This window comes from Pyrgilauda ruficollis, unplaced genomic scaffold, assembly GCF_017590135.1.
Source record: "Pyrgilauda ruficollis isolate IOZ18807 unplaced genomic scaffold, ASM1759013v1 scaffold96, whole genome shotgun sequence".
In the NCBI taxonomy this organism is placed as follows: Eukaryota; Metazoa; Chordata; class Aves; order Passeriformes; family Passeridae; genus Pyrgilauda; species Pyrgilauda ruficollis.
In genome coordinates this window covers 1015901-1043843 of record NW_024531710.1, presented here as the reverse complement: position 1 = coordinate 1043843, position 27943 = coordinate 1015901, and the positions used below count along the sequence as shown (strand labels likewise).

Genomic DNA, 27943 nt, shown 5'->3' with positions numbered 1-27943 from the left:
TTTATAGGGAGGATATACAGAGATTTATTTAATCAGGTTTATTATTTACAGTTGAGATCACTTTCACATACCACTTTGCTACTCTACATGGCTACATTGTTTCCAAACCAATTGAAGGGCTACAGTCTAACAGTTCACTCAACACATAAAACGCTCTTCATAGAAAAATGAAATATTTCATTATAGAACAGTAGTGCATACATTATACTCCCAAAAAGCCAGCTTGTATTTTAAACCACTAATGTCTGAAAGACTGGATCTCTGAAGGTTAAAATTGCAGTCACATAATCCTAAAATTGATTATTTTTTTTTCCCCTACAATTTCTTTACATATAAAGTGTACTGGACTTAAGTGTTTTTTTCTTTTTTAAAAGTGACACTGGTGAGGGGCAAGATTAAAACATTTTTTCTTCTCAAATTAAATACAGCTGGCTTCCTTTGTACAACTTTGGCCAGAAAAGTTCCATGTAGTGAAGGTTTAAGACTTCCTCTCTCTATATGCAAGAATCAGCCAGTTAATGCTTAGAGGTAATCTACCAAAGTAGGCACACATCCTTTGACTTTCATATCAACCAAATTACACTTAACTTGCAAATGGTTCTGAAATTAGAAAGTTTACTAGCATACTAAAACATTTAGATACATGAATAGCTGGCTAAAACAGTGAAAGTCACAGGTAATTGTATGGGTTTGTGTAAAGCTGTTGTTTTGCCCGTCACCAGTGCACAGTGCGGCTGCCCTCATGTCTGAAAGGTGTGCTTGGACTAAGCTTGGGGCAAGAAAGCTGTGGAAGTAAACCTGGCCCGTTCACCTTCCAGGGAAGTGGGGAAGATTGAACTGCATGTTGGAATTCTCTTCTAGGCATAGGTTCCACCAGCAATGAGTAGCTCGTAGGCAGGATCCCGACTCCTCCTACATAGGACTATACAGGCACACAACATGCCCAGAAGCTGGAGAGAAAAAAGAGAGAACAAGCTTGAGAACAAGGGAAATGCTTCAAGAGACTCAGCCTCAGCACAGACTGCCAGCAGGCTTCGAGACTGTAACTAACAAATGGCAACAAACCACCGCTCCTGAAAGAGCCTTGTCTCCTGCCGCCAACTCCCAGGGCCACAGACTTCAGCCTCATTTTCTTAGGAGATTACCTGGACATCTAAAACAAGACTTTTTTTCTGGTCAGCCACTTGTATTCTGCCTCAGTGATTCAGATGGAAGAAACTCCTAATGTTTTTTAATGAAGGTTCAGATTTTTTCGATGCTGTATCTGGTATTTCAAGTGCAAATTCAAGTGCAATTCAAATGCATCAGCTTAACTGCTATGCTGAGAATGGGCTTTTGAAAGAGATTTCATAGAGCTATCTCTGCGTGAACATGTCATATTAGAAAGCTTAAATCTAAGGCAAATAATGCACTTTTAGACATGTTAAAATTCACAGCACCACAACTGTGCTGGCATGCTTACCAGGATTTAGGGTATGATTGCCCTGTGTCCACTTATAAGACTTAAACCACAGGAATAATCAGAGATACAGGGCGTGGCACTTTAAAGAAGTTGCATGTTTACTGAAGGTAGAATAAGACTGTATCAACTAAAAAATAGCAGGTACAGTGTTGTGTTTTATGGTTTACAATAACTGGCAATAGCTTCTAGTAAAGTATGAGATTGTATTGCTTTGGTTGTATGCATGGAAGTTTATTCACAGATGCAAATACTTCAGGAGGCTCCTGTCCTATCTCTGGATTATAAAGCACTCTGAACACAACTTGATTTCTTAAAGAAGAGCCCACTCCAAAAATACACCACAAAAAAACCCTCAGACAGAAAGCAAACTAGAATGAAATGGGTGAGCAGACAAGTGTAGATCTTCCTCTCTGATACAGCAAAAGCCCAGTGAAAGTAGTACTGGGACAAAAGGAGAATTACTGACTTTTTAAAAATACTGGCCAATGCAAACATGAGATGTGTAACATGTTTTAAAACTAAATGATGGTACATACAATATAGTACTCCAGTCTGCTGAAAGACTGAAAACAGAATGTTTAAAAATCCTAAATCTATAAAGGCAGTGGTTAGGAAGAGGCATAATGAAATTCCAGTATGAGCTTTTAATTTCCTGGAAAGGAACAAGCTGTAAAGATCAATACTCTGCTTTGTCTGCAGTGCATTATCAGCTTTGGATCTATAGCAGAAAGCAGCTCAGGTTAAAAAAGCATATGAGAGTAACACAGTATGGTACTTCAGCTGCTGTTAAAAACAGCACCTTTCTGCACTCAGGTTATTGCAGCTCACAGACTGACTCCTAAATATATTATCACAGAATCATGAAATGGTTTGGGTTGGGACAGACCTTTAAGGGCCATCCAGTCACGCCCTCCAGCAATAAGCAGGGACATCAATTACATCAAAGTGCTTAGGTTCATAAATTTGTGTCAGAGCAAGAGGAAACAAGTCACATGGGAGAATGACTTGTCACAGACACAGCCCTTCTCAGTGAGGAGGGAATATCTACAATTAAACCCACTTCAGTTAGACTTGTAAAACAGTTTATGCAAGTTGCCAGTGGCTACAGAACTCTCAAGAAGGCTCACAGCCTGCAAGTACAAAAACTTCTCTGCTGTTCAAAGCCAGGATAAAATGAGAAGTGTGATGCAGAACAACACCTCCTTTAGTCCTTCGCTAGAATTCATTCTAGCCATGTACATCAAATGAATAAAAGCAGATCCAGCACACTTACAGCTATTTACACAAAGACAGCCCTGTTCAATGACTCCCTGGAGATATTTAATTTATACAGTTATGTGAAATCTCAAACATTCAGGTACTACAGTAAAACCTCATGCAATTAATTTCTGAGATACTATTTAAACCATTTATATCCTTTAGGAGGTTTCTGAGCATATTCCTAGAATTCACTATAAACAAAGAAGTGACTCACATATCTCCACACTCTCTACAGGCATTATTTATTATGTCATTAAAAAAATGCTAGCACCTCTGAACATTTCCAGGCGTTTGAGTCTGTTTCTCTTTGGTCGCTATTTAATATTGTGAACTGCTATTTTAGAAATCTGACTTGAGGAAGGATCCATGCATCCTCCTCTTCAACAGCATTCAGGAAAGTTTAGACACCTCCTGCATCCAGGAGGTTTGTTTAGTTTTTTATTAATTTTGGTTTTAATTTGTCTGCTAGCAATAACTACTTTCAATCTTTCCTCAAACCTATTTTGTATAAAAATTCACTGCCTGTATATACAGGTGCCCTTTGTAAATGATCACCAGCCACAAAAAGCTGTGTCTTTGCTCCCTATCTATTAATAGTTCTGTGCTGTCACTGTGGCTGGGGCCAGGGAATTATTGCACACTGGAAGATCCCCATGGTAACTGAAACATGAACATACCAAAAATTGCTTCTATGCAGAAAAGACTAAGTTGTCAATAAATTTCAAGCCTTGCACAAATACTCTTCTAAGTCTTTTAATTTTAAAGCAATTACTGAAGGTTAAATTTGTTGACTACAGGCTATCAGAGATAATGAACTTTGAACAGCCTCATTACATAACAAAATAATCTGTTCAGAGGAAGCTGTGCAGCCAGCATAGGGAAGGTAGCAAAATTCCAAAATGGTAAAAAAAAAACATAATTATTCCTCTAAGGTTACAGGGTATGACCCAAGTCACAGCCATGTGCTGAAGTTTACATTCTATCTCTCTCTCAGTTAGCCCACAGACCATTTTGCTGAGAACTGAGCCAAGTACATACTTGAATTCCATATGGCAAAGTGCCCTTTGTAAATGATCACCAGCCACAAAAAGCTGTGTCTTTGCTCCCTATCTATTAATAGTTCTGTGCTGTCACTGTGGCTGGGGCCAGGGAATTATTGCACACTGGAAGATCCCCATGGTAACTGAAACATGAACATACCAAAAATTGCTTCTATGCAGAAAAGACTAAGTTGTCAATAAATTTCAAGCCTTGCACAAATACTCTTCTAAGTCTTTTAATTTTAAAGCAATTACTGAAGGTTAAATTTGTTGACTACAGGCTATCAGAGATAATGAACTTTGAACAGCCTCATTACATAACAAAATAATCTGTTCAGAGGAAGCTGTGCAGCCAGCATAGGGAAGGTAGCAAAATTCCAAAATGGTAAAAAAAACCCCATAATTATTCCTTTAAGGTTACAGGGTATGACCCAAGTCACAGCCATGTGCTGAAGTTTACATTCTATCTCTCTCTCAGTTAGCCCACAGACCATTTTGCTGAGAACTGAGCCAAGTACATACTTGAATTCCATATGGCAAAGACAAAGATATCAGAACTTTGTCTCAAATTTCAGGAGATAAATAATAGAACATTTTGAACAGAAGGGTGCAAGCAGCCACACTGCCATTGCAAGCATGTGTCAAACTCTGGGCCAGGGCCAGAAAGGATTCTGACTGTGCTGCATTTTGGGGCAGGCCTGCTCATCAACCTGCAAAGTCCAGAACTAAGAGTAATGCCTCCTCTTGGGATTCTCCTCAGCCAGTGTCATCAGATACACTTTTTTCCTGACATAAAAAAATTTTGTCACAGTAACTATGGTTGTGGTAAGACATTAATTTTCAGTACGCAAATACGTTTCACTGTTCAAGCAGACCAAGAATTGCTTTAACAACCAAAGTTTTAAGGAAGACAATTAAAACTATACCTTCCCTTCAGGAGACTGAGCACAGATCTCCCCAAATTTGAAGTTCCACAGCTGAAGTAGTCTTGGTCTGAACAGTTCAGCATGACTGTATACAGTACTATGTTACATCCTTGTAACATTGAAATACAAAGGGAACCCTCTTTTCACAAGACTGCTTGCAAAAGATTTACCTTCAAACATACAATCTGGTTCAAAAGCTGCTTTTGAAAACAAAAGTGCTTCAATTGTCAGGCTTGACAGGTATTTTCTGAATTCAAATGCTATTAAGAGCACTAAAGTAACTTTGAAATTAGTTTTTAAGTCTCCTAGGATTCAGTATATGTACTACATGGCTCAGAGACCATAACATAGGCACAGTCTGAAAATAATGTCATTAATGTACTAAGTCTGCCAGTTGATGAGCATCCAAAATTTCAATTTTACAAATATGTTTGGGAGACAGTTCTAGTCATTTTTTAATAAATACTAATACACACATGAGTTTATTTCCTCAGTTACCTTTCTATGACCAGGGTAACTGTAACAAGGTTCATGGAAGGGTCTCCAGTTTAGAGCCTCTTTAAGTCCAAAACCCAAGAAATCTTCAAGACACAGAGCAAAGCTCAGTTGCACACGAGCAGAGCACACTATCAAAAACCTTGGGTTTTGATATCTCCTGAGTGGTCCTGATATTATTTGTACACCATGACCACAATTAAGATAATGTACCTCTAAAACAGCATGAAAAATGAGTTGTTTAAAAGTTGGAAATTAAACACTATGCAAAATCTTCAAGTGTTCAATGCCATCAGAGGACATTTATGATACTTAATACCAAGATGATTAAGTTTCCACAAAATAATTTACCGTTTACATCAGAGTGGATTACTGCATAGAACACTGACTGTTCAGCTCTAACAGAATATATATGCCATAGCAGTGGGAAGTGTTAAAAGTTCTGTGTTAAAAGGTACTATCTGTATGTGCATACCTGTAATTACTGTACTGCAGTTTAGATCTAATTTGAAAGAAGTTAACAAATAAAGAGCATTCTCTTACCTGAATAGCAGCAAATGCTAGTGCTGCCCAGATGACATACATCATGATCTCCTGAAGCTTCTTTACAACCAGAGCCTCACACCCCTGAAACAAGTAGGCTTCTTATGTATCAATCTGGCAATCATATTTAGACACACCAAAAAACCCCAAAAGCATCACACAAAGCAGAAAGATAATGCTAATACTAAAAAAATTAATTAAATGAAAATTACTCACAGATGAAAAGAGGAGAGAGAGGAATAACCACATCTACTTTCTGTTAAAGCAAATGCACCCAAGATTTGATTTCTCCCAAAGAAAATGAACTGTGGCTGTGTCAGTTCATGTTGTGGCTGCCTTACCTCTGAATAAAGGTCCATGGGGCGGGTCAAACTGCCAGTGCAATTGCTGAGGGCTGCTTTGCAACAGCTGAGGGGCACACTGTTGTTTTTAGTTTGTTTGAACCAGATAGTATTCTCCCAGTCTGAATAGTTATGGATCCCACAGCAGCGCAGCTGGAAAATCAGACAGGTAAAGAATTCAATTCTAACTGCAAGACCAAGAGGACAGGTATATTATGTTCCACTGCAGAAAAATACTTAAGTACTACATATTTGAGTACAAGCACAGACTGAGATAGCTAACTATATAAAAATGTATCTCCCTGTCAGCAATAATATTAATTTTAACAAAGTTATTAGTTGTCCATTTAGCAATTTCCTGGAGTTGTCAGAGTGGAGGAAGGACATCTACACAAACAGCAGAGCAGCAGCCTCTGTGTTTTAAGGACAGAAAGGAGTGGAAAACTGGCCCATGTCTCGCCGTCTCACCTGCCTCTGTACATAGTCAATAGCACGACTGGCTGCATCAGGATTGGTCCCATTGTATCGGTTGTACACTTTCTGAATGCTGTGATCAACTTCATCCTCTACCTAGGAAGGGAAGGAAAGCAGCTGCATCAGCTCACCAGAAAAACAGGCACAGGTTAGGTAACATTATTTTGCTTCCAGTTACAGCATTTCAGGAAACCAAGGTAGCTCCCCATCATCTGAAATCAGCATAATTCAGTGGTACAGCTTCCTAAAGTTCGACCCTGACTTTTGCTAAGATGTTGCCAGCTTGTAGCTACAGGAGAAGGAAAATCCAGGCAGCTACCTTCCAGATCTTAGGCAAAGCTACTTTGCCTGTCTCTCAGAAAAGAAACACGCTTTTCCTGTGACACCGTGGAAGAGATTTCATGAAGTTAAGGCTGTCCGTGAGAACATGCACTCACCTCTCTACTTCAAGGTTCCAAACAAAAACCATTATAACCATCTGGGCAAACTCATTCCCCTTGGGACTACGAGGATATTGTGATCAAAAGGTACTAAGTCATACCACCCACTCTTCTGGTTGAAGTACAGGTAAATAAATTCTCAAAGATGCCTTCTGGCTGACCCTACAGTGACCAGGCTCTCTGTTCAGCCCCAGTCTCCCAGGGCTTCTCAAGGAACACTGAGGGCAGTACATTGTGCATAGCAACGTTTACTGCAATAGGTCTTAGAAGTACTGCAACTGAGTCAAGATGCTGTCAAGTGCACGTGTTACAAATGGATGCCACTCTAGAACCATCACTTGTCCCCTCAAAAGGCATTCTATGATGCCTGGTTTGGAGGAAATCTTAATAGAACCTTTTAAGTACTATATTTTACTGTAAACTATTACTTAAATAATACACAGTTCAGTGCAGATAAACATTCGTGCAATTTTAAGATTAGCTCTGATTTGATTTTTTTCTATCACCTTCAACAGGAATTATGTGCAAGGAATGCAATTTTAGGACTGAGGACTAAGCATGCATATTCTTCAGATTTGCAAGCTACAGTAGGAAGGTCTTGTCAACACATCATTCCTTTAAATACTTCAATGGAAGATTTTTCTGCAGCAATACCACAAGCTGAATTTCACCACCACCCCCTCCTCAAGAATGCTGCCTATTTCAAGATAGATATGCATAAAAGTCAATGTAGCCTGGACAGGCAACTTGTTTCAGACCAGTTTAAAAGCAATTGTTTGACAATTTAATTTGATTCACAACTCCAACTCAAAACAGCTGTTCAATTTGCCATATACATTTTAAAATAATTTATTTCAGTGCTTGTGCATCATTTGGCTTGCAGTTCAATCAGGGCAACATTATGCCTGAAAACCATGCAAATTCCCTAAAATCCAAAGAGAAATCACTAGCTCTAGTTAACTGGCAGGTTTAGTGAAAAATGAATAGAGTGAACCCCTCCACCCAGAAGAAAAAAAGCCTGCAGGTCCTCAAACAACCAAGCCTTTTATTCCCTACTGGCACTTCCAAAAAGTCTGACTTTTCCAGCTAAGGACCAATGCTGGGAGGCTCTGCAGCAGCTCAGCCCATCTCAGCAGAGCCTGGGCACAGGGCTCTGAAAAAGTCTGAATAGGATCAGCAATGGGTTTACAGAGGGATGCTGGAAAATTAAGCAATTTTCAGATCAATAAAGGCATCTTGAGAGCACAGTGCCACTTCCTTGAGGCATTATGCCCAATGTTACAATTGCTATGACTTCAATCTTTCCTTTTGTTTTCAAGTTTGTATGGTGAACACAAAGTACTTCTAACATGATTCAGGTGCCTTTAGAAAAACCAAAACAAGGCTCCCACAGGTGTATATACATACCACGTCAGAAACAACAGACCAAAATTAACAAAGCATAAAGCTGACTTATTTATCCTGGCAAAAATAATCAGAAGGCTAAGCAGACTTCCCCTCCCAGCTCACTGGTAATAAATTTATTTGTTTATTTCTGTTACACTTGAAACGGTAGTTTAAGATGCTAGACACTGCAAGGTACTAGAAAATTGCCATCTTTACTAGCAAAACCTGTCTGTCTTTTCCAAAGATTTAAGGCTCAGTTTTCAAATACTGACTTCCACAAACAGCTTAACAGGCTGCCACCAAAACCAGACAACCTTCCCTCTTCTCCCAAGCTCTGGCCCTGCATTACCTCCTGCAGTGAATACTGCATGACAGCAAATCAAAAAAAGAGAAGGAACAGGAACACACAGCTAGGCAAGGCAGATGCATGCATCTGCTGTGGATACTGCTCACTGAAAAAGAGCAAGTCCCTTCAAGATGGGAACAAGGAAGACAGTAAGATGACTACTGCATAGTCCAGATCAGATCCATGGTAATTCCTGCACATGTTAAAGTATTCCTCTGCAAGTACTGAAACAGAAGGAAACCACTGAGATCACATGTAAGAACCCACTTCCTACTCCCCTGGAATTGCAGTGCTTTCCTCAGTGGCTTCTAAGGTCTACTTCCACTACAAACTTAAGAATCCCCAATGATCATCTCAGTTCACTGCCAAGATACCAGAAATCAAATGCAAAGCATGAGAAAAACATATTCTGAGTTCAAGCATGGCCAGTAGAGCACTTCTGTTGAAGCAGCCTCTTCTAAGTGTTATGCACCAGGTCTGTAACACAAACACTTCAAGGTCCTGTGGTCAGCTGCTTACTCCAAGCAGCATTCCCTGGGGCCCAAGCAAAAACACCACTTTTACTTCCAAGCTGGCTCCCCATTTGTTCCAGGATAGCAGGAGAAAGCAAGGAGGAGAGAATGCTGAACCTGTGTTCACAAAAGGCCAAAGCACAATGGTACTGTAGTTTAGCTTACTGGTAAGATATCTCCGAGTGTCCTACACTACAAACATGCTCCACGTCACAGCTAAAATGCCTTCTCTGGTCTTTTTTCTCCCTCAGAATTTAGATACAGACATATCAAAAGCCAGTAAACTGTGCAAGTTAGAAATTTCTTCAAATTACATTGTGGCATCTCTAATACCATGTAATATCTTTCTAACATGCATTATGCTGGAAGAAACACATCTAATTTCATTCTCCTGGTCCTGTTTCTTAATTCCATTAAATAAACAGTGGGAAAAGTTGTAATTTGTTTAGCTATAATCCCTGTCAACAACCTGAGTAATGCTAGAAAGCATACATTAGCACATTCAATCTATTTCATTTTATTATTAAGCAGCGTTAGTTTGCACACCAAAACACACGACAACACTGAAGTTATTGCATATCAAAAAAATATGCCCTATGTTCAAATATTGTGTAGCCTCAATCATTCACAAAGTCAAAGCATAAACAAATTAGAAGACCATCTGGAAAATGTAAAGGTATCAATTACTGTGACTCCCTTCTCCTGTTTAACTGTTAATGATGAGTTCCAGATAATTTTTTGCCTACAAGATAGCTCTCTGCATTCATGTTCTAAATTTTAAAGTACTGGTATCACAAATTAATCCACTCAGGTGTCTGATTTTAATCCCTTAACAAACACTCATTAACAGTTCTACACAATCAAACACAGTAAAGGTTACACTTCTGTATTATGGTCAGAATCCACAACAAAATATTACTGAAACTGAGTAGATCTTACCTTTGCTCTGTAAATGTATCCAAGAACCACGACCACAACTTCGGTGATAAAAACCAAGAGCAAGATGATCACAAACTGGAAAATACAATCAAAAGTGTTTGTGCCAAGAGTTTCATTCATTTGCCTAATCAAAGGCTCCACATAGATTTTTCTATTTAAAGTTATTTTTGCCTCAAGGTTTTGATTTAACAGATAATTACATGCAGGCACTTAAATTGACCAAATGAGCCCAGAATTCATTCAAGAAACTTTAGTCTTCACAGCTTCACCAAGTAATAAGAAGCTGCCCAGTCAGGCAAGTCCAGCTGTCATTAGCACTGAAAATGCCATACTGCAGGTCTTTAATCAAGTGTTTCTTTCAATCTTCTTTGCTAGATAAATAGGAATATCCCATCAGAGAGGCTACCCAGGCAGTTACTTAGAGTGATAGATGGACTAAGGGAATGTTTCTTAAGATTAAGCTCTGTAACAACTGAGCTGGAAAAGACAGCAAGCTATGCATTTGTCTTACTATATTTAAGAGCACTTTTAAAGAAGTCTACATAGCACTTAAAAGAAGCCCCAAACCCTCTTGTGGGGAAATTCAAATACCAGCCTCTACTCTTCTCTACCTGGTTTTCAAGCCAAAATTACAGGTCAAATACTTGGAAACACAGGGCATAAAATACTGCAAACCAAGTGCTCCAAGTAAGCCATGAAGAAAATAATCAAGCATTATGACAACCCTAGTTAACCCTGATGCAAGACACTTAAAGCAAGAAGGCTCCTGAATCACTTTTCTCTCCAATTCAGCTTTTCAACCACAACAGATAAAAGTGAGATTTAAAAACTGTTATGACTTAATCATATGGTTTTACACTTTTTAATGAGATTGCCACAGTTCTAAAAAAGATAAAACTGAGATGCCTTCTGCTGCTACAACTGTTTAATTTAACACCTTTATTCAGAACAGAAAATTGAAATAAGACGTTCCCAAAATAATTAAGCAGATAACTTTTAAGGCCATAAAGAAAAAACTTCAGGTACTATTTTAGGAGTTTATTAAGAGAGAAGGCAGCCAAAGCTACACCAGACCAAGACACTGTAGGAGCTCTGCACTCACCGTAGCCAGGCCACAGCGACTCTCTCGAATGGTAGCGCAGCACCCGATCAGTCCAATAATAAAAAGCAGCGTTCCCACAGCTATGATGATAACAGCTGGAATTAGTGTGTAGACATCTTCAAAGAAGTGATCATAGTCATCATATGTGATGAACACATAGGCTCCCACGTAGCACAGGATGCCTGCTGCTGCCTGCAACAGGCACAAAAACATGGTAAGTTCCTTGGAACACCAAGCCCGTCCTTCAGCAAGGTAACAATTATTTTAACAAACACCATAAAGTAGTGTTCCTCAAAAATTTTGCCAGTTACTATCTATGACTTACTGTTACAATAAAATAGGTGTACACATTGTGAACTTCAACCTCTGCCAGGGAAAGATGAACTGCTAGAAACAACAGCATTTCTGAAGAGTCCACAGCACTGTAAAAATCTGATTCCAACAATAAAGAAGGCAGAAATAAATACAAACCACCACCTACTAAAAGGCAGAAGCAAATACCTACAGAAATGTACCACAAACTTGCAAAATTGAAGTTCTCAGAAGGATTGTTTAAAAAGGATAATCTGGTACCACAAACAGTAAACTTGAAATTATTGCAAAATAAACCTTGTAGGACAAATCTGCAACTATCCATATTTAAACAGTTAAGACACAGCTCTCACATCTGTCTGCCACGACCTTGCCTCCCTTACAGTTACAAGGATCCCAACACATCAATACCTTCATTATCTTTAAGCTGAGCAGAGCTAGTGAGAGACAACTGTTGCTTGAGGAGCCAAGACACATTTATTTTTAAATACAAAGAAGAGCCTTATCAGTTTGTGCTTTATAAATGCCTTTCCTAACTGCCCTCACACTTGCCACAGAACGAAATATCAATTTGCAATGACGGCCAATATAATCTGAATGTTTCATGACAGGCTTTTCCAATGTCCCAGTACAAGGCCCAGCTAAAACAATGCACCCAGAAGATGCCAATGGCTAGGCTATGACCTGGGCAATCTCATTCTGCTGTGATGGGTAGTGTCCCTATTATAAACCAACCCATACCCTGGACACAACAGCTCTCTCAACTGGAAGGTGACACACTGCAGCTCCAGTCTGAGGGACAACACTGCAGGCTGCTCCAGCCAATGCTCCCACTCACTGGCCTCATAACTCCCCCCTCCCTGCCAGTGAAGAGGAGGGCAGACACAGATACAGCAGCTTCCAGTAGCTGTAATACTGCTAGGTTGGATTGTGCTGGTGCACAACCAGAGACTTAATCCATAATTCAGTCTAGGAGGACATCATTTAGCCCACCTGCCTGCACAAAGCAGGCTCAACAATGAGTTCAGACCAGGCTGCTCAAGAATTAGTCTCAAGTCTCGGAAGTCCTCCTTGGGAAGCCTGTTCAGTGTGGCACAGAACAAGACAAGCCACAAGACAAAAGGTATCCAGGATTTCAGCCCTGTTTGCCACTACATGCTAGATGTATTGCAACATTACTGCAACTCCTTTCTATAAAGCACACAACCACTACCAGAATATTACTTTATGTATGGAATATTCCCTGCAGCACTTTGTTATAGAAACACTATGTCAAAGAAAAAGATATTAAGAGCCAGCTCAAAAGTATCATCATCTTCATGGATCTCAGCAATACATTTGACCTCTCCACCTCTTTTTCTGCAGCAGAAGTAATTGTGTACTCTGCAGGAATCTTAAAGGCATCCAGGAGGCTCACATTCATCCAATAAAAGGTGCTATGTACATATAAGGAGAGGGAAAACTGAAAATTCAGTAACAAAGACCAAGAGCAAGACATCTTTTCCAGACAAGAGTGAACAAGCTATTGCGAAATCACCCCCTTGCACAGAAGATGTTGAAATGCTAATCCGTCTGTACAAACCCTGCCATATTAGGTACAACATGGCAAAATGCAGACACACACTTTCTGTACACAAAGCAAAGACTCAAAGTAGTGTCACTGAACAATGGAATTACATTAACTGTTGCCTAGCAATGAAGCATGTGAATGGCAGGCCAGTGATGTAATCCCCTATTTCTAAGAGTTAAAATGCTTGTTAGAAATATGGTATGTTACAAGGTAGCTGATGAAAAACCACAGCTGTGGTTGGCACCAGGCAAAGAATATATACCAAAAAGCTGAAATCAGAACCATTTGTGAACTCCTTTGTCCTTCTTTTGTTGTAATTTAATTGGCTTCCTCTTTAAGAAAAATCTGGATCATAAAATGCATAAGCACATGCATTTGAACAATGTATTTGAAGTAAAAGGAGTTTAGCCTTAAAAAAAAAAGAAAAATCCAATCTGTCTACAGGTGTTATCTTTCCTTCCCTACTTCACGAAACACATGCATTTTAAGAAACATTGCTTTTGCAGCCTTTAGACAGATTAAAAGCTGTCTGGTTTGAATACTTCATTAAATCCCTTCCACACATGGTACAAGAATGACTAATCATCCATGACAGCACTGGGCCTTAGGTTTTACTTCTGAACAATGTTGAGGAACTGGTGTTTCTGAAACAGACGCTGCCTCTGTGATAAAGTGACCACACTCTTCAGAGCTACTGCTGCTACCTCTTCAACAAGTAATCTGCAGCGGGGGAAGGTCCTGACAGCAGAGGTACCTGCTGGAGCTTGCACAAGGTTTAAAAGCCATGAAGATTAAAACTCCTTCCCCATGTATCACTGTTGAACACTGATTTTGGACAGGTGCAGGACTTAGTCTATCACAGAGCAATGAAAACAGCAACACTACCCGGTTAGTTACCACATAAACAAGTTTGAGATGACCTCCCTTTTCCTTTCATATCACAACCACGGGACTGTTTATTTCAGCCTGCTCTAAACCAGCAAGGGGGAGGTCTCTGAAATGTTTTAGCTGGGATCAGAAAAGTGCTTTTCAAGCAATCCTTTTTGCTCAACTTTTGATGATCTTCTCTTACTACCTTCTGGCTTGCATCACTGGATGTGCATCTTAGGAGTGTCTAAGAGGAGTCATTTTGAGTGAAACGAAGCCAGACAGGTACAGTTCTTGTGCTGACTGCTCCGAGGTGTTCAGTCAATAGGACTGCACTGGCACCAGGTCCCTCCCTCTTCAGAGCTCAGCAGCTCCAACACGAGGTCCCAGCACACAGTACAGTGTCATCCACTGATATAAACAACATAGAAACACTGTGACAGAGAGGGCAGTTTTAACCACACAAAGTGTGCAGTTCATGTTGACCAGGGCTGCACCAGTTAAATGCACATTTACTACCTGTTGCAAACCAAGTACAAAGTTGAATACATGTGTTTTTTAAAGAAAAAAAAACAAAAAACCAATTCCAAACCAACTGACTCTCTCCCACCTAAAACCAAACAACCCACCCCAAACCACCCAAAATAGTTCCATGTGCTCAAACCATCTATCTCAAAATAGGAATCATCTAAGGAACCCAAAGTCTCTACAGACATAAGGATAACTTAAAAAGTCACCAAATAATCTAGATCTCAGTGTTTACCATCCTGCAGAGTAAACAGAAAACCTGCAAAGTCCGACCTTGCTCAAGTCCAAGACAAATGAATACAAAGCTACTGTGTTTACAATCATGTATTTCCTATCATTAAATGGAAGCCAAATATATGAACTGCACACAGTTCAAACAAGTCTTTGATAAACAGGGCTTGAAGGAAGAATTCTCCAACTTAATCTGCTCAATGCTCTGAATAGATGGCAGCATTTCCTGAATCTGTGCCAGGTAACATGCATGCTCTAGGGACATGACTGGTTACTCAGCATTCACACATCCTTTTACAGTTGTCTCCATCTAACTCGTAGTTCTGAGCCTAAAGAAGCACACTTATTTTAGGATGAATTAACCTTTAAAAACACTGATATAAAAGTACAGTCAATGAACACAGCCCATTGCAAAAGGCTTGAGCAAGTCAACATCCTTTTAATCAGAAGTAAGTTTCACAGACACATAGATCTCTCACAGTTCAGAAAAGGATTGATTTTACAGCTTTGGCTGGAGCTTCTATGGAGTTATTAAAAGCTCAACAATTACACAAAGAACTGGAGGGAAAACTGGAAGATCCAATGACAAAATGGTAAGCATCACTCAACACATTCTGGGAAAGCTGAGTTAAAAATCGAGGTTCTTTGAGCAGTCTTTGGGCTGCTGTGACAGCCTCTTTAAGCTCATGGCTACTTCACAAAGTCAGCTTTCACCTCCCACAATCCCTGAGGTGTACAAGGCTGTACACTGGCCAGCTGCACCTTGAAACAGTTTCAGGGGTTCTGTTTGCTTGTTTGTTTTCCAAGTAGGCAGCAAACACACACCAATAACTGTTTTCATGTTTTCAGTAATGCTCACACGCTGCCACAGTTCGAAAGCCAAAATTGTGGCTACCTAAGATGATGAGTGTAGGATATTTAAACTTGTTCCACTGATCATTTATTTATCAACCATGGACACTGCAGCTTCATTTACAAGCAAAGTTTTCCTTACACTACCTAACAGTGTTACTGCCAAAGAAATCTGATCAACGCTACTTACATGTCCACACTTTTACTCTTCACCTTGCTATGGAATTTTCTTCACTTTGGGACCCTAACAGAACACACTGCAGAAGTTCTGGATTTCTTTTGCGGTACTGTTTCAATTAACTCTGCCAAAGAATAGTATTTGTCCCTTCAGAGTCTGTTTTAGTCACTGTTTTAAGAAAAACACATACTCTCTGAACAAGAAAATTAAGGTAGCAGCAAAGTAGGAGAAATCTTCGGAGAAAACACACCTGATATTCAAGGTGTGAATGCTCCTATTAGACAAGAGGAGTATTTAACATTTTTGTTAAGGACACCTTCTTATAAATTCCTACTGCTGCCAACCTTGCCACTGCCAATTGGTAAATGTTGATAGCAACACAGACACCACTCTAAACCAATTATTCATTCCACTGTGGAAATATCTTTCAAGCATGGGATTGTTAACTGCACCCACTGATATATTCTGACAGACCACCTACATCATCTTTGATAAAAAGAACCTAAGGATAAAGTAAGTGGGATGATTGTTAACTGCACCCACTGATATATTCTGACAGACCACCTAAATCATCTTTGATAAAAAGAACTTAAGGATGAAGTAAGAAAAAAAGCCTTCTACACTAACAGACCCTCAGCTTTTCTGCCTGGATCCTGTTCTAAGACAGTTTTCCCAACATGTCTATTTCTTTCCTCATGTTAAATGTGAGTGTATCTTCGTTCTCACTGCCTTTCTAGCACATTTTTTAAAAAAGCAAAGCACATGTCTACTCCAGGCTGGATTTTTGAGAGTCTACAGTTATATCAGTTTCATCCTCTTTAATGGTTGCTTTTGTCTATGCATACCAACTCCTGAACATTTCCTACCCACAAGCAGGAACGTAGGTATTGTGGTCTGCCTCCGGATTTCTGGGCTTCTTGGAACAGTACCTGAATAAGTGGTTTTATTCCCCACATTTCTCCATTTTTTGACTTCTAGGGTACTTCTGATATTTTTGGTTCTTTCCAACACTAGAGTACTCATAGCGTGATTATTGTTATAAAAATAAGAGGATGACAAAAATTTGTAAGTCTTCCTTTTAGCTTTCTGTTCTTCAAGATTTATTTCCTTAACCTCAAAGGCCCAACAGGATCTCTACGGGGTTTATTTCTCTTACAGTTTTCCCAGCACTTCACTGCTGTGTAACTCTCCACTCCCCTCCCAAACAAACCCACACCCCTATTGATATCAATATCACACTTGGTATTTTCTCTGGTTCCTGAAACTGATGCATAACCAGCTTAGAACCCAGCGGTTTCCTGACACTCTTATCTTTATCCTCAACAGTAATAATTTAACACTGAGCTATAACTGTCTTATAAAATCTTCTGGGAGAAGAAAGACAGCAATTCCATTCAGCTCTGTAACACGGTTAAAACTATCTTAAAGACTTATAAAACAAGCAAGCCCTGTGAAATTCAAGCAAGCCAGACTGCTCTGTCTGTACTAGCCACATTCAATTCTGTAGCACCGTGCCCGAACACCTCGCATTCAAAGGCTTTTCAGGCTAAAGCAAAAGGCTGAGCTAGGCTGCTTTTGCATTCAGCATTACATATTTAAAGCGCCACTAATTGCAAGATGCAGAGCATCTGAGTCTTCTACCCTTTAGAAGCCAAGGCAACAATACAGCCATTCTTTTACACCATTTAGTCACCAGGGCTGTAACTTGAGCTGCTGCTCTGCTGTTCCCAGGTTCCTTGCTCTGCAGGAGAACAATGATGATCACTCAGTGCTTCCAAGTTCATCGGGTAAAGTGATATTACAATTTCCTTGTACTATTCAAAGGTATCACATTAGCTTTGCAACTTGGTTTTGTTAGGTATTAGACCTTTAAAGCTCAAGTTCAGATACAAAAAATCCTGAAAAATCCCAAGCAAAGACCTGAAACTCATCCTGTAAGGAAACATGAATGACACTACCATGTTGCTTAAAAGCACATCAAAGTATTTATTACTAAAATTCAGGATCTGGCCCATATTTGCTATCTGAAAATTCATATTCAAATATTGTAAGAAAAATCACTCAGAGGGCACAACACTTCAGAGTTTTAAACCTGGATTTTTTTAATTAAAAGAATTGATTTTTTTAATGCACAGGATTCCAAACCAATACACAATCCTGAAGGATACACTCTCTTCATACTACCATAGTGGTAGAAGCAGAAGACATTACATTTCTACACCCAGAAACAACTGTCTTTGACAAAAGGGCCTTGGACAAGTAATCCCTGCAAAATTGCCTCTGGGATTATCCATCAATTACAGTCTTTGATCACCAAAGAACTCTCAAGAAATTTGTTTTAAAGTCCAGAGCAGTAACTATTTTCAAGCTCACAATAAACAGGAGGAATTACTGGGCTTATTGCTATGTGTAAGAGAAAGTGAACGCTAATCTTCCTTTCTACTACTAAATTTGAATGCATTTTTCCATTGCTTCATTTTCTTTGTTTTTTTTCCTCGCAGAAATCCCTAAACATATTACACACACATTGACTGCTGCAGCTCCTCTGAAAAAGGAGCTCCTCCTCCAAAATCCTCCTCCATTTCCCCATACTCTGGCCACTGCATTGTGGTGAGCACAGATCTGTAGAAAGTATTTGTGCTCTACAATTTCTCTAAACAATCATACCAAGCATGTTTTCTAACAGCTTAGTCAAATGAACTGTCAAAGTAATGATTTCAAGCCAGCTAAATACTACAAGAACAACTTAAACAGTTTGCAACTACTCAGTTGACGATATTGTAGAAGCAGAGCTCATTCCTTTTCTCAAGGAGAAGGACACAGAGGTGAAAGATAAAAACCTCAGCAAGCACAGGATATCTGGCACTATTTTAGCAGAGTAGGTTGTCAAAGCACATGGAATCTATTTTATATTCCCAAGGAATCTCTTTTCTGAAGCAAGACCCCATGGAACTCTGAATATTTTCATAGGAGCATTCTCTCCTATGAACTAAACTAAGATTGAAAAAACTTCCTTAGTATTTTTGTTTTCATCTCCTCTTCACACTGGTTTAAACTGAATTATGCAAGTCACACCATTAAGCCTTAAATTAAGGGCACACAAACACATTTGACAGCAGTATTTAGGTATTTTTTCCAGCTAAATCTATTTCTTTCTCTTTCAAAATTATGCAGACCTTAACTTAGGAGGTGTTCTGAAGAACATGCTATTCTCAAATACCTTACTATAATTTTTTTTCTTGCAATTAGTCATTATCAACATGTCATCAAGGTAACAAAAAATCTTGCTAGTTATGAAGATATATGTACTAGAAGTTACATTACTTTACTTCTAAGCTGTATTGCCTCTCACGTCACAATTATTTCCCATGCACACTTCCTTAAAGAGCTCAGCATCCCCTAAATGAAGTCACCAGCTGAACAAATATATCTTGGGCAAACTTAAGGTAAAGGTCAACTGAAGGATTGGCTTTCCTTTGCCATTTATCATACCTACCCAAAAATTAACTCACAGCAACGAGACACTAATAAACTATTAATCAGATCAGTACTCCCTGGTCTAATGAGGGCCAGTTTTACCTGATGCTTCATATCAATGCATTTCTTGGTAAAGTATTTTTGATCTTCAACACTCTTTGACCAAAGTTTGAGTTTTACCCAAAACTCAAGCACGCGCTGCACACAAAATTTACACTCTGCTACTCTTTATGACTACCAGTCCTGATACTGTTTCCTTACAGAGCTGTATTTCAAAGGCAATATGGGCACTTACAGAAGATGCACTCAATGCTCAACACCCCTGCAAATACAACTCAGCTGAACTGTGAAAATACCACACCAAAAACGTGGAAAGGTGAGTAAAGTCCATTCAGCTTTCTACATGATAAACTAGTACCTGCCCTGCTTTCAGACAGCTTTCACAGCCTATTTTCTTTAAGAAATAAAAATCCTGAAGTATTACCAACATGTAGGAAAGTATAGTTAATGTAAGAATTTTACACAGCAGAAAGATGCTTTCACAAGACAATAAATGACTTTTTATAGTGTCAACAAAAATTTAACAAGTAGCACAAGACTCTTCAAAGTGAGATGAACTTGTGGAATTGCAATCAGTAGCTGTAGGTGGCAAGTGGTTGTCACCTGTCAGCAAGGTTTGATCTGCTACTTTCAGACTTGAAAGAAATTTGTAAAAGTTAGAACCACGACTTCAAAGTAAAATAAGTAAAACAATCTCTGCTATTTCTTCACAGCACTGATCATTTTCTGAACATCTCAGTCATTACAGATATAAAATCTCTCTGAGCATTCCCATCGTCCCACAAGTAACAGACCCACAGGGTGAGGGGGAAGTTATAATCCACTGTGCTGTCAAAACTTGCTATTCCTACAGGTGACCATGAAGATAGTGATAACACACAAGAATGGTGCATGAAACCTTAAAGACAGTAAACTTACAAAAGCAATTAAAGGAGATTTCATAGTTACTTGACCAATTCTAGGCATTTGTCTACTGTCAAGTCTCAGGAAATCCCAATGATCTAATTACCAATATTGGAACTACAGTACGACAAGGAAAAGTTTCCTTTAACAGCACAGAAGCACTTACACTGCCAACTAGAAGAGCACCAAATGTTAACATACACAGCTCAGTCAACAAATGAGCTATTGACTCTAGCTTGTGAAAGAAAGGAACACCACTGATTTCTGTAACTCACTTTCAGAAAGCCTGCCTCATTCTACATGCAGCTGATGAGCTGCAAGGTTGTTCCAACACACGCAACCCAGTCACTTATCTGCCAAAAAGCTATCAGCACATGCCGACTTCTTAGGCTGGAGGTGGCTTGCAGAATACAAGATTGATGACATTTTAATTTGACGTGAAGTACATCTTATCTAAATACTGTTGTGTTGCTGTTGTTCAAATACAGTCTGCCCATTTTAAATTAAGCCAAGTTTGTCCCAAAAGTAATCAAAAATTGTAAAGCACGAAGTTCAGCATTACACAAAATACCTTTGACCCCACCACTGTATGAAATGAATAATTCCAAACTCCAACATGCAGCTAAATTACTAAATGCAGTAGACAACTAACAATACATATCACTAAGCTTCTGGAGCAGAGGAGAAACTGCACACAGAACTTGTGCTCATCTACTCCAAACAGAGCCTTATCTATAACAGAACTACAGGAAAATCTACTTCAAGGTGCCATCAAGAAGGCGACCCACAAAAACTGTGTCCAGTCAAAAACTTTTAAGTATGACCTAGGAGTCGTTAAAGAGCTTTCAAAACGTCACTTGCAACTATGCATGAAACAAAAAGCCACACCCAACAAAGCAGATTCCAATCTTAGGCTGCACTAAGAGACTGATGTCACTACTTTTTACTTTAAAGATAAGAATGGAGCCTGTGCACCTCAGCCAGAATTACAAACTTCTAATCTGCACCACTTAAAGCCGCATGTGCCTCACCTTCACTGCTCCTCTCCCAGAAGAGCTGTATAGGCAAATGCCGGTAAGAATGGGCAGATATGCATTTTCCCTGAACATGATTCATTTCCAGGCACCCTTAAGGAGCATCCCTTCGTAAAAATTCAGACAAGAACAGTCATCCTGTAAGGCTAATAAGATTTCATTTGACTTTCAATAATAAATGAAGCAGTTATATATAGCTACACTTTTATGATCCAACAGCGTGCTATCCACTGTTACGTTTTCGAAGATGTAATCTCTGAACAGTTGGGACAACAGATATTCTGTTCCTGGAGTTGGGATTAGAGCAGGAATAATGCAGTACCTAAATGCACAAAGGGAATGCTTGAAAATTTCACAAACTATTCTTTAATATGATTTGAGAGTTACGCTATTCTGACAAGCCAATTGTTAGAGTGAATACATCGCCAAGCTAGAGCCTGTATGTCCATCCTGAAAAAGGTCATTTACAGCAACCTACTGTTCCCCTTTTGTAAGCTTTTGTCTCACTGTCACTGTAGCCGTGGGAAGTTTCAGCGATGCACACATACTACAGTGTGGCTAGTGGAATACATGACGCATAAATACATGAAGATCTAATTCCAGATTTCGGGTTGCCAGCCGCAGGAAGAGAACGGCGCCCCGCAGTCCCGCCGAGCGCTGGCATGTCCCGCCGCGGACAGCCCAACCCAGGGGGCCGCGAGAGCGCCACGAAAATCAAACCGGCTACACAAATCAAACTGCCAGAGACCTGAGGAGCTCAATAATGCAAGAGAAAAAGGCTGTATGCGCTTATACAACAGCCTCTACCAAGAGCTCGTTAAACCTTCAAGGCCGGGTTCAGCTGCCCCCACCCTGGAAGTCGGGAGGAGGACTGCGAGGGAAGGGACTGCGCCAGCACCGACCGCCCACAGCCCGCGAAGGGGCTCGGAACGCCCGTTAAACATAAAGAGTTTAAATACGAACTGAACCCCTGCGGGGCGCCGGGGGGCAGGCTCCTGAGCGAGGCCCGCAGCGCTCTGGGGGCCAGGCTCCGACCTGGAACCCCGGAGCCGCCGTCTCTCGCGAGGCGCGGCCGGACTTACCCAGAAGATAAGGTTGAGGAAGACGAGGACGGTCTTGGAGGAGGTGATGCCGCACTGCCCCAACTGCACCCAGAGCCCCGGCCCGGCCCGGCCCGGCCCCGCGTCCCTCAGCGCCGCCGCACGTGACCGCCCGGCCGCGCGGGCAGCCTAAGATGGCGGCCGCTCGCGTCACGTGGTGCGAGGGGGCGGAGGCACCTAAGATGGCGAAGCGCTCCCCCTTAACGCGGTCCCGCCCTCAGGAGGTGTTGCGTCTCGGCGGCCGCGTTGGCGCGTTGTTGTGAGGGGGAGGTTAGCCCTGCCCTCTAGCCTCGGAACGCGAGCAGTAGTGTAACAAACAGGCTCTGCTTGTCGTTCAGCGCCTGAAGGGATAATTTTCCGACTACCTTACAGTCCTAAAACAGGTGCCAAAGAACTCTGAACATTCACACACATCCTCCCTCAAAAAGCTGCACCGTAAAGCTGGTGATATCCTCTGGAGACCTTCGGCTCCTGAGGAAATAAGGCGCCCGATTGCCGGCTGAGGGGAGGTTTGACGGGCGGCCTGTGCCCTGAGGGGCCGCGAGGGCCGGCGAGCCGGGCGGCGGGCAGGGAGAGCGGTGCTCGGGGGGAGAGCAGCCACAGGCATCGCACAGCCCGGGCGTGTGGCTGCTGGAGGAGGAATGTCCCGGTGAAGTAAAACAGTGTGGCTCAGAACCTCACAAACTGTCAGGAAAATGCAGGCGCTGGTGGTTGTTGGGCGCTTTGGACACATCCAAAGAGGGCAGCATTTTCCAGCGAAGAGCAAAGGAAAAGTGAGTTAAGAAATTAAATACATGCATGGTTTCTAGAAGTGGTAACACCAATCCAAGATTTGCTGCCCAATTTATACATATACTTTATTTTAGCATAGCCAGGATCCAGCCCTTCATTTTAAGGGCCTTTTTCTTTTGTCTCACTAATCAAACCAAACCCTTCCTCCCCTCTTCCTTCATGCACCAGGATATCTTCCTTCTTCATCTTCCTCTTACTCTGTTTCTCCTCTCCAGTCCCCTGCTTTTCTTAGAAAAGCCTGTCATTCCTGGGCTGCTCCCCCTTGCTTGGTGAGCTTGATCTTGGTCCTTTCCTGCAGATTTGCTTCTCAGGTGGAAACAAAACTACCCATGTTATTGAAGGCCTTAACCTTTTAGCAATTGGTCTTGTAATGGCAGACAAGTAGCAGTCAGTTATATTGCGCAGTTCTGTTTCCATGGTAGCAAAGTTAGTTCTTTTTCCTCCTACAGTTTGGGAAGTTATATCCAGACCCAGTTCTGGATACCATGGAGATACTAAGTCTTTTTTCAGCTTTCATTTCAAGTCCTTATATGTTCATGGATGAAACTTCCCAATCTTGCAAGTGTTATCAGACCATTTTCTGACAGTAAAAATTAATTTATATACCCGGAAGATATGCTTAAAGTTGGTTGCACAATTAATGGGGTTTTGCACTGAATTTATGGCTTTTAGGGTGTGAGTGTCTTGTAATTCTGCTTTTTATGTGCTGTTTATATGTGCTTTATATTACAATCCTGTGACATACGGTATTTTTAAAAGCCTATATAGGTGGTACTATCAAAAAAACCATTAAAAGTTGATAGAAAGAAAACCTTTTAAAGAGGAATTTGATAGGGAAGGGATCAATGACATTTAAAAACTCACAGAAAGATTGTAGCACAATGCTGTTATACAATTTCAACATTGAAATTAACAGTCTTATCTGATTTTCTGTATTAATTCCCTCTGCCTTCATGGGTAGAGAAAGATTATCTATAGATACATTTCACATAAATTTTTATAGATTCACTGGAATGGTGTTCAATAGACACTCTGGGGGTTCTTTTTTTGCATTTGACATTGAGAGCTGGCAAGGAAGGGCCAGGACTTCGTGCCTGGAGGGGAGCCAGGGGCTGTGCTGGGGCTGCAGGTTTCTGCACTCAGCCAACACCAGGGACTGTGGGGAGAGAGGAGGAGTGCGGAGACTGCAGTGCCTTGAGCTGGCACAGGGTTTGTGTGGGCTGGACTCTCTCTGCCTGAAAGATAAATGCCAAGTGTTCCTCCAAGCATGGCTCCTGAAAAACACATAAATACAACGGTGCCTGGCGCTCCTCTTTGCAGCGCTGCCTTGCTGCTCTCGTGCATAGAGTGCTGGCTGCTGGTGGGTGCCAGGGTGGGGTCTTTGCAGGATCCTGAGCAGGGAAATACTCTTGGTTCTTTGGAGAACACATGCAAAACTTTTGGGTATCATCAGTCTGTGACTTCAAATACATAGACTCTGTCTGGGATAAGGTATGGTCCTGTGCTGGCATCTCATGCCAAGCGTGGCACACCAGCCACGTGACATTTAGGGGAAAAATGGGATGAATAGTAAGATGCCATCAGAAATTGCCCCTCCTCCTTGCATGGGAATGTAGGCAGGGAATTCTAGCTCTCTGCAGAGAGGAGGAAGGGTGGATGGCTTGCTGAAGTGAGGTGGGGCAAGGCAATTCCCAGGAGAGCAGGCAGTAAGGCTTGCTGGAAAGCAGGTTGTAACAAGCACTGTGAACACTGGCTGCAGTTTCAGTATCTGGCTTAACTGTTGAGCTGTCTCCAGCACAACTTTGTTGCTTAGATCTTCACCTTTCTTGATGTGGACAGGTAGCTTGACTGCCAAGATATGCTTTTTTTTTTTTTTTTAAATACAGTTTAAACCTTTTAAAAATTCCTCAGAGAATGTTTATTCAGCATTCCACCGCTTGTGACTGTCATCATAGCAGTATTTTCAGAAAGATGTACCAGAGCTGAACTGAGTACAAGGATATCCTGCGCTTCCACAGCCTCTGAGAGAGGGAGAGGATCAGAGGCTGGATGGCTGCAGGGCGAGAGTGGCCCAAAGGTCCTGAGTGCACAATGGGTGCTGGCGAGTTGCCCGTGTGTGACCCTGCCAAGGCTCAGTCTCTGGCTCCCTGTGGCACACACTGGGCAGGTTGGCTGGGTGCCTGCTTAAGGTAAGAGGCTGCAGAAGCTGTTTTGCAGACTCAGAAAAGCAAAGACAAATGTGCAAGAAAATACAATAATGATGTAGTTTGACCTCCAGTTTAATGACGCCCGATTCAACTCTCAGAATTTTTAAACACCAGGAGTTAAATTCTGTGGACACAGTGCACGTTGCTTTGGTGTAGTTGAGACTGGACTGTCATAAATCACTCATCTAGCAAGGCCTGTAGAAAATTCCACAGCAGAAGTAATTTTCATTTGCAGACATGCATTGTAAAAGTAGAAGTGTATTCTTGCTTTGAGACAAACAATTTAGCAAATGTTATAAAAATGAGTTAACTCCATGTGAATGAATTAGGTAGTAGAGAATGATCTCATGCTTTTTCTCCAGCTCCTGAGGAGGTAATCATAAGCTTCTTTGAAGTGTGTAATAGCCTGGAAAGGTCCATGAACACTGAAGGATGCATAGTAAAAATGACTGATTATCTGACAAACATTTTCCCAGTCAATCTTTTCAGTATTTGGAAGTACAGTTAGAAAATGAGAGCACCCCTATCACAGTATTGTGAACCAGTGGATAGAGGGGAGAAGTGGGACTGTCACTGTAAGGTGGGGAGAGCAGCAGTGGTGAAATCCAGTCTTTCATGCGTTCTGGAGCAGAAGAGATCCCTTACCACTTTAATCCCACCCACCTGATTTTGTGGTTCCCAGGAACGCCAGTCATGACTTGCAATCCATTAATTGCTCTTCACTGGGAGTAAATGGTCTCATAGGAGTCACTGTACATTTCTTCACTTTTTGATGGGCTTGAGCACTGTGGACTTCTCGGTAATGATCAAATGTTGGAAGCAAAGTCATTTTATTGCCACTGAAGGGATGCTAAAGGAATGGGGAGAACTCTTCATGACTGAGGAAGGGGAAAAATAGGTTGAGATTAATTAATCATTTTTTCTTTATATCTTTATCATCTATTAACCTACATGAAATACAATTTTTAATAGTAAATACCTATATACACTGCATCTAAATATAATTTTCATGAACTGATATAATAATGTATCCTTGTTCAAATACATAAAGGATGTCTGTGTGCTCTAATCTCTATTTCTATATTTATATTTGATAGCAGTCACTGTGTCATGCTAAGGGTTGGCATGCTGGAGGAAGACCTTTCAGATTTGAGAAGCATCATAGAAAAGCAGTTTGGAGCTAAAAGTCTGATGTTAGACAAACTCTGAAACAATTCTGCATATAGATCCAAAGGACTGACACAATATCTCAAAAAACAAGAGATGAGGAGCTCTGTTTAAAAACATGTCACCAGCACTGGCAGTTTCCCCAGAGGTACATTAGCATTGTTTTTGTTAAGAAATAGGTGTAGATTGGCCTCCAAGTCCTCTCTGATGCTGGAGAGGAGCTGAATCTATGTAGTTCAGCCATTTTATGATGTAAGAAAAAAGTGAGAAATCATGGCACTGTCCATTCTATTCTTTGGAGTCTTTTGCACCAAACTACAAATAGCACCTTCTCCCTCCTCGCTCCCCCATCATTACATTTTGTGCAGGAATTCTCTGCCAGCTCCAGTCAGCTCAGTTTTCAGGATCTGTCTCTTGGCAAACGGCCTCAGTGTTCCATGGCTTTTCCCGTGGCAGCAGAGCCAAATCCTTCCTGCCTGCACTGCCCTGCATCCTCTCTGCTGCACCGAGGCACTGCTGGAGGAGAGGGTGGCACTGTTCTATGCACAAACACCTGGCCACTGCTGAGAGGGCACTGGGGTGGGGACTTCTTTAATCAGACCTGCTGGAAAGGCAAGGCCTGTGAGATCTCGGAGCACCCTGTTGTGAAAAATGTGTATTTTATAATTGGCTTTTCGCAAGTATAAAAATGAATACTGTATGTGTTATGTTAGAAAGTTATGCTGTATTAATTTTCTTAAGTAGTGTATTAAATATAGTTTTATGTTATAACATAATGTTAAAATAGAAACTATGCTATGTAAGATGTTATAGGTAAAAATGAAGTATGTCCAATTCTAATAAAAAAAACAAAAAGAATTTATTCGCGACTGTGATACAGTCCCGACAGCCAACAATCAAACTGATGCGCAACACCCTCAGGAGACGAATGGAATTTATGCATCATGTATGATGTGTATGAACATGCAACAGGCCATTGTTGTTAAGGGTTAATCCTCTGTTAACGGGTGTCCTTTTTCAGGCTCATGTTGCCCAGAAAAAGGTACCTGGACGTCTGTATCTCTTTGCTTTTATTGTCTTATATTGTCCTAATCTCAATTGTTCAAATTATATTACTATTTTTATAACCAGTTTATTACTACTAAACTTTTAAAATTTTAAAAACAAGTGATTGGCGTTTTTCACACTGTGATGAGATTTCCCTTTCTGCAGCAGTGTCAGCTTCAGCAGCCCTCTGCTGGCTTCTCCATTCTCCCTAACCTTTCTTTGCATGACAAAGTAGCAAAGGTACCACTAGAACTATTTGTGTAACCATGGAGACCAAGTGGAGGCAGCAGATTGGGGGAAAAAATAACTCAGGCAAAAGAAGGTTGTATTTTTAACCCGGATTTTTATTCAG

General features: G+C 40.8%; 1 protein-coding gene across 1 annotated transcript; it reads right to left on the bottom strand.

The window, feature by feature from the left end:
* Positions 1 to 23587, bottom strand: TSPAN3 (tetraspanin 3). Its single transcript, XM_041489739.1, has 9 exons — positions 23520 to 23587; positions 22813 to 23008; positions 22361 to 22507; positions 11267 to 11458; positions 10165 to 10239; positions 6536 to 6637; positions 6068 to 6220; positions 5727 to 5810; positions 1 to 950 (listed from the first exon to the last, which is right to left on the bottom strand). Exons 1-9 carry the CDS (start codon positions 23585 to 23587, stop codon positions 858 to 860), a joined length of 1110 nt encoding a protein of 369 aa, XP_041345673.1. The 3' UTR covers positions 1 to 857.
* Between the last annotated feature and the right edge of the window lie 4356 nt (positions 23588 to 27943).

Excerpts from the sequence above, each read along its gene's own strand:
- TSPAN3 (XM_041489739.1), bottom strand. The coding sequence starts at position 23,587 with ATGGAAACAGAACTGCGCAATATAACTGACTGCTACTTGTCTGCCATT. Across the intron at positions 22,508-22,812 it reads AGGATATCACCAGCTTTACG|GCTGCCCGCGCGGCCGGGCG; the intron begins GTGCAGCTTTTT and ends CCGCCATCTTAG. Across the intron at positions 6,221-6,535 it reads TTGACTATGTACAGAGGCAG|CTGCGCTGCTGTGGGATCCA; the intron begins GTGAGACGGCGA and ends CTGATTTTCCAG.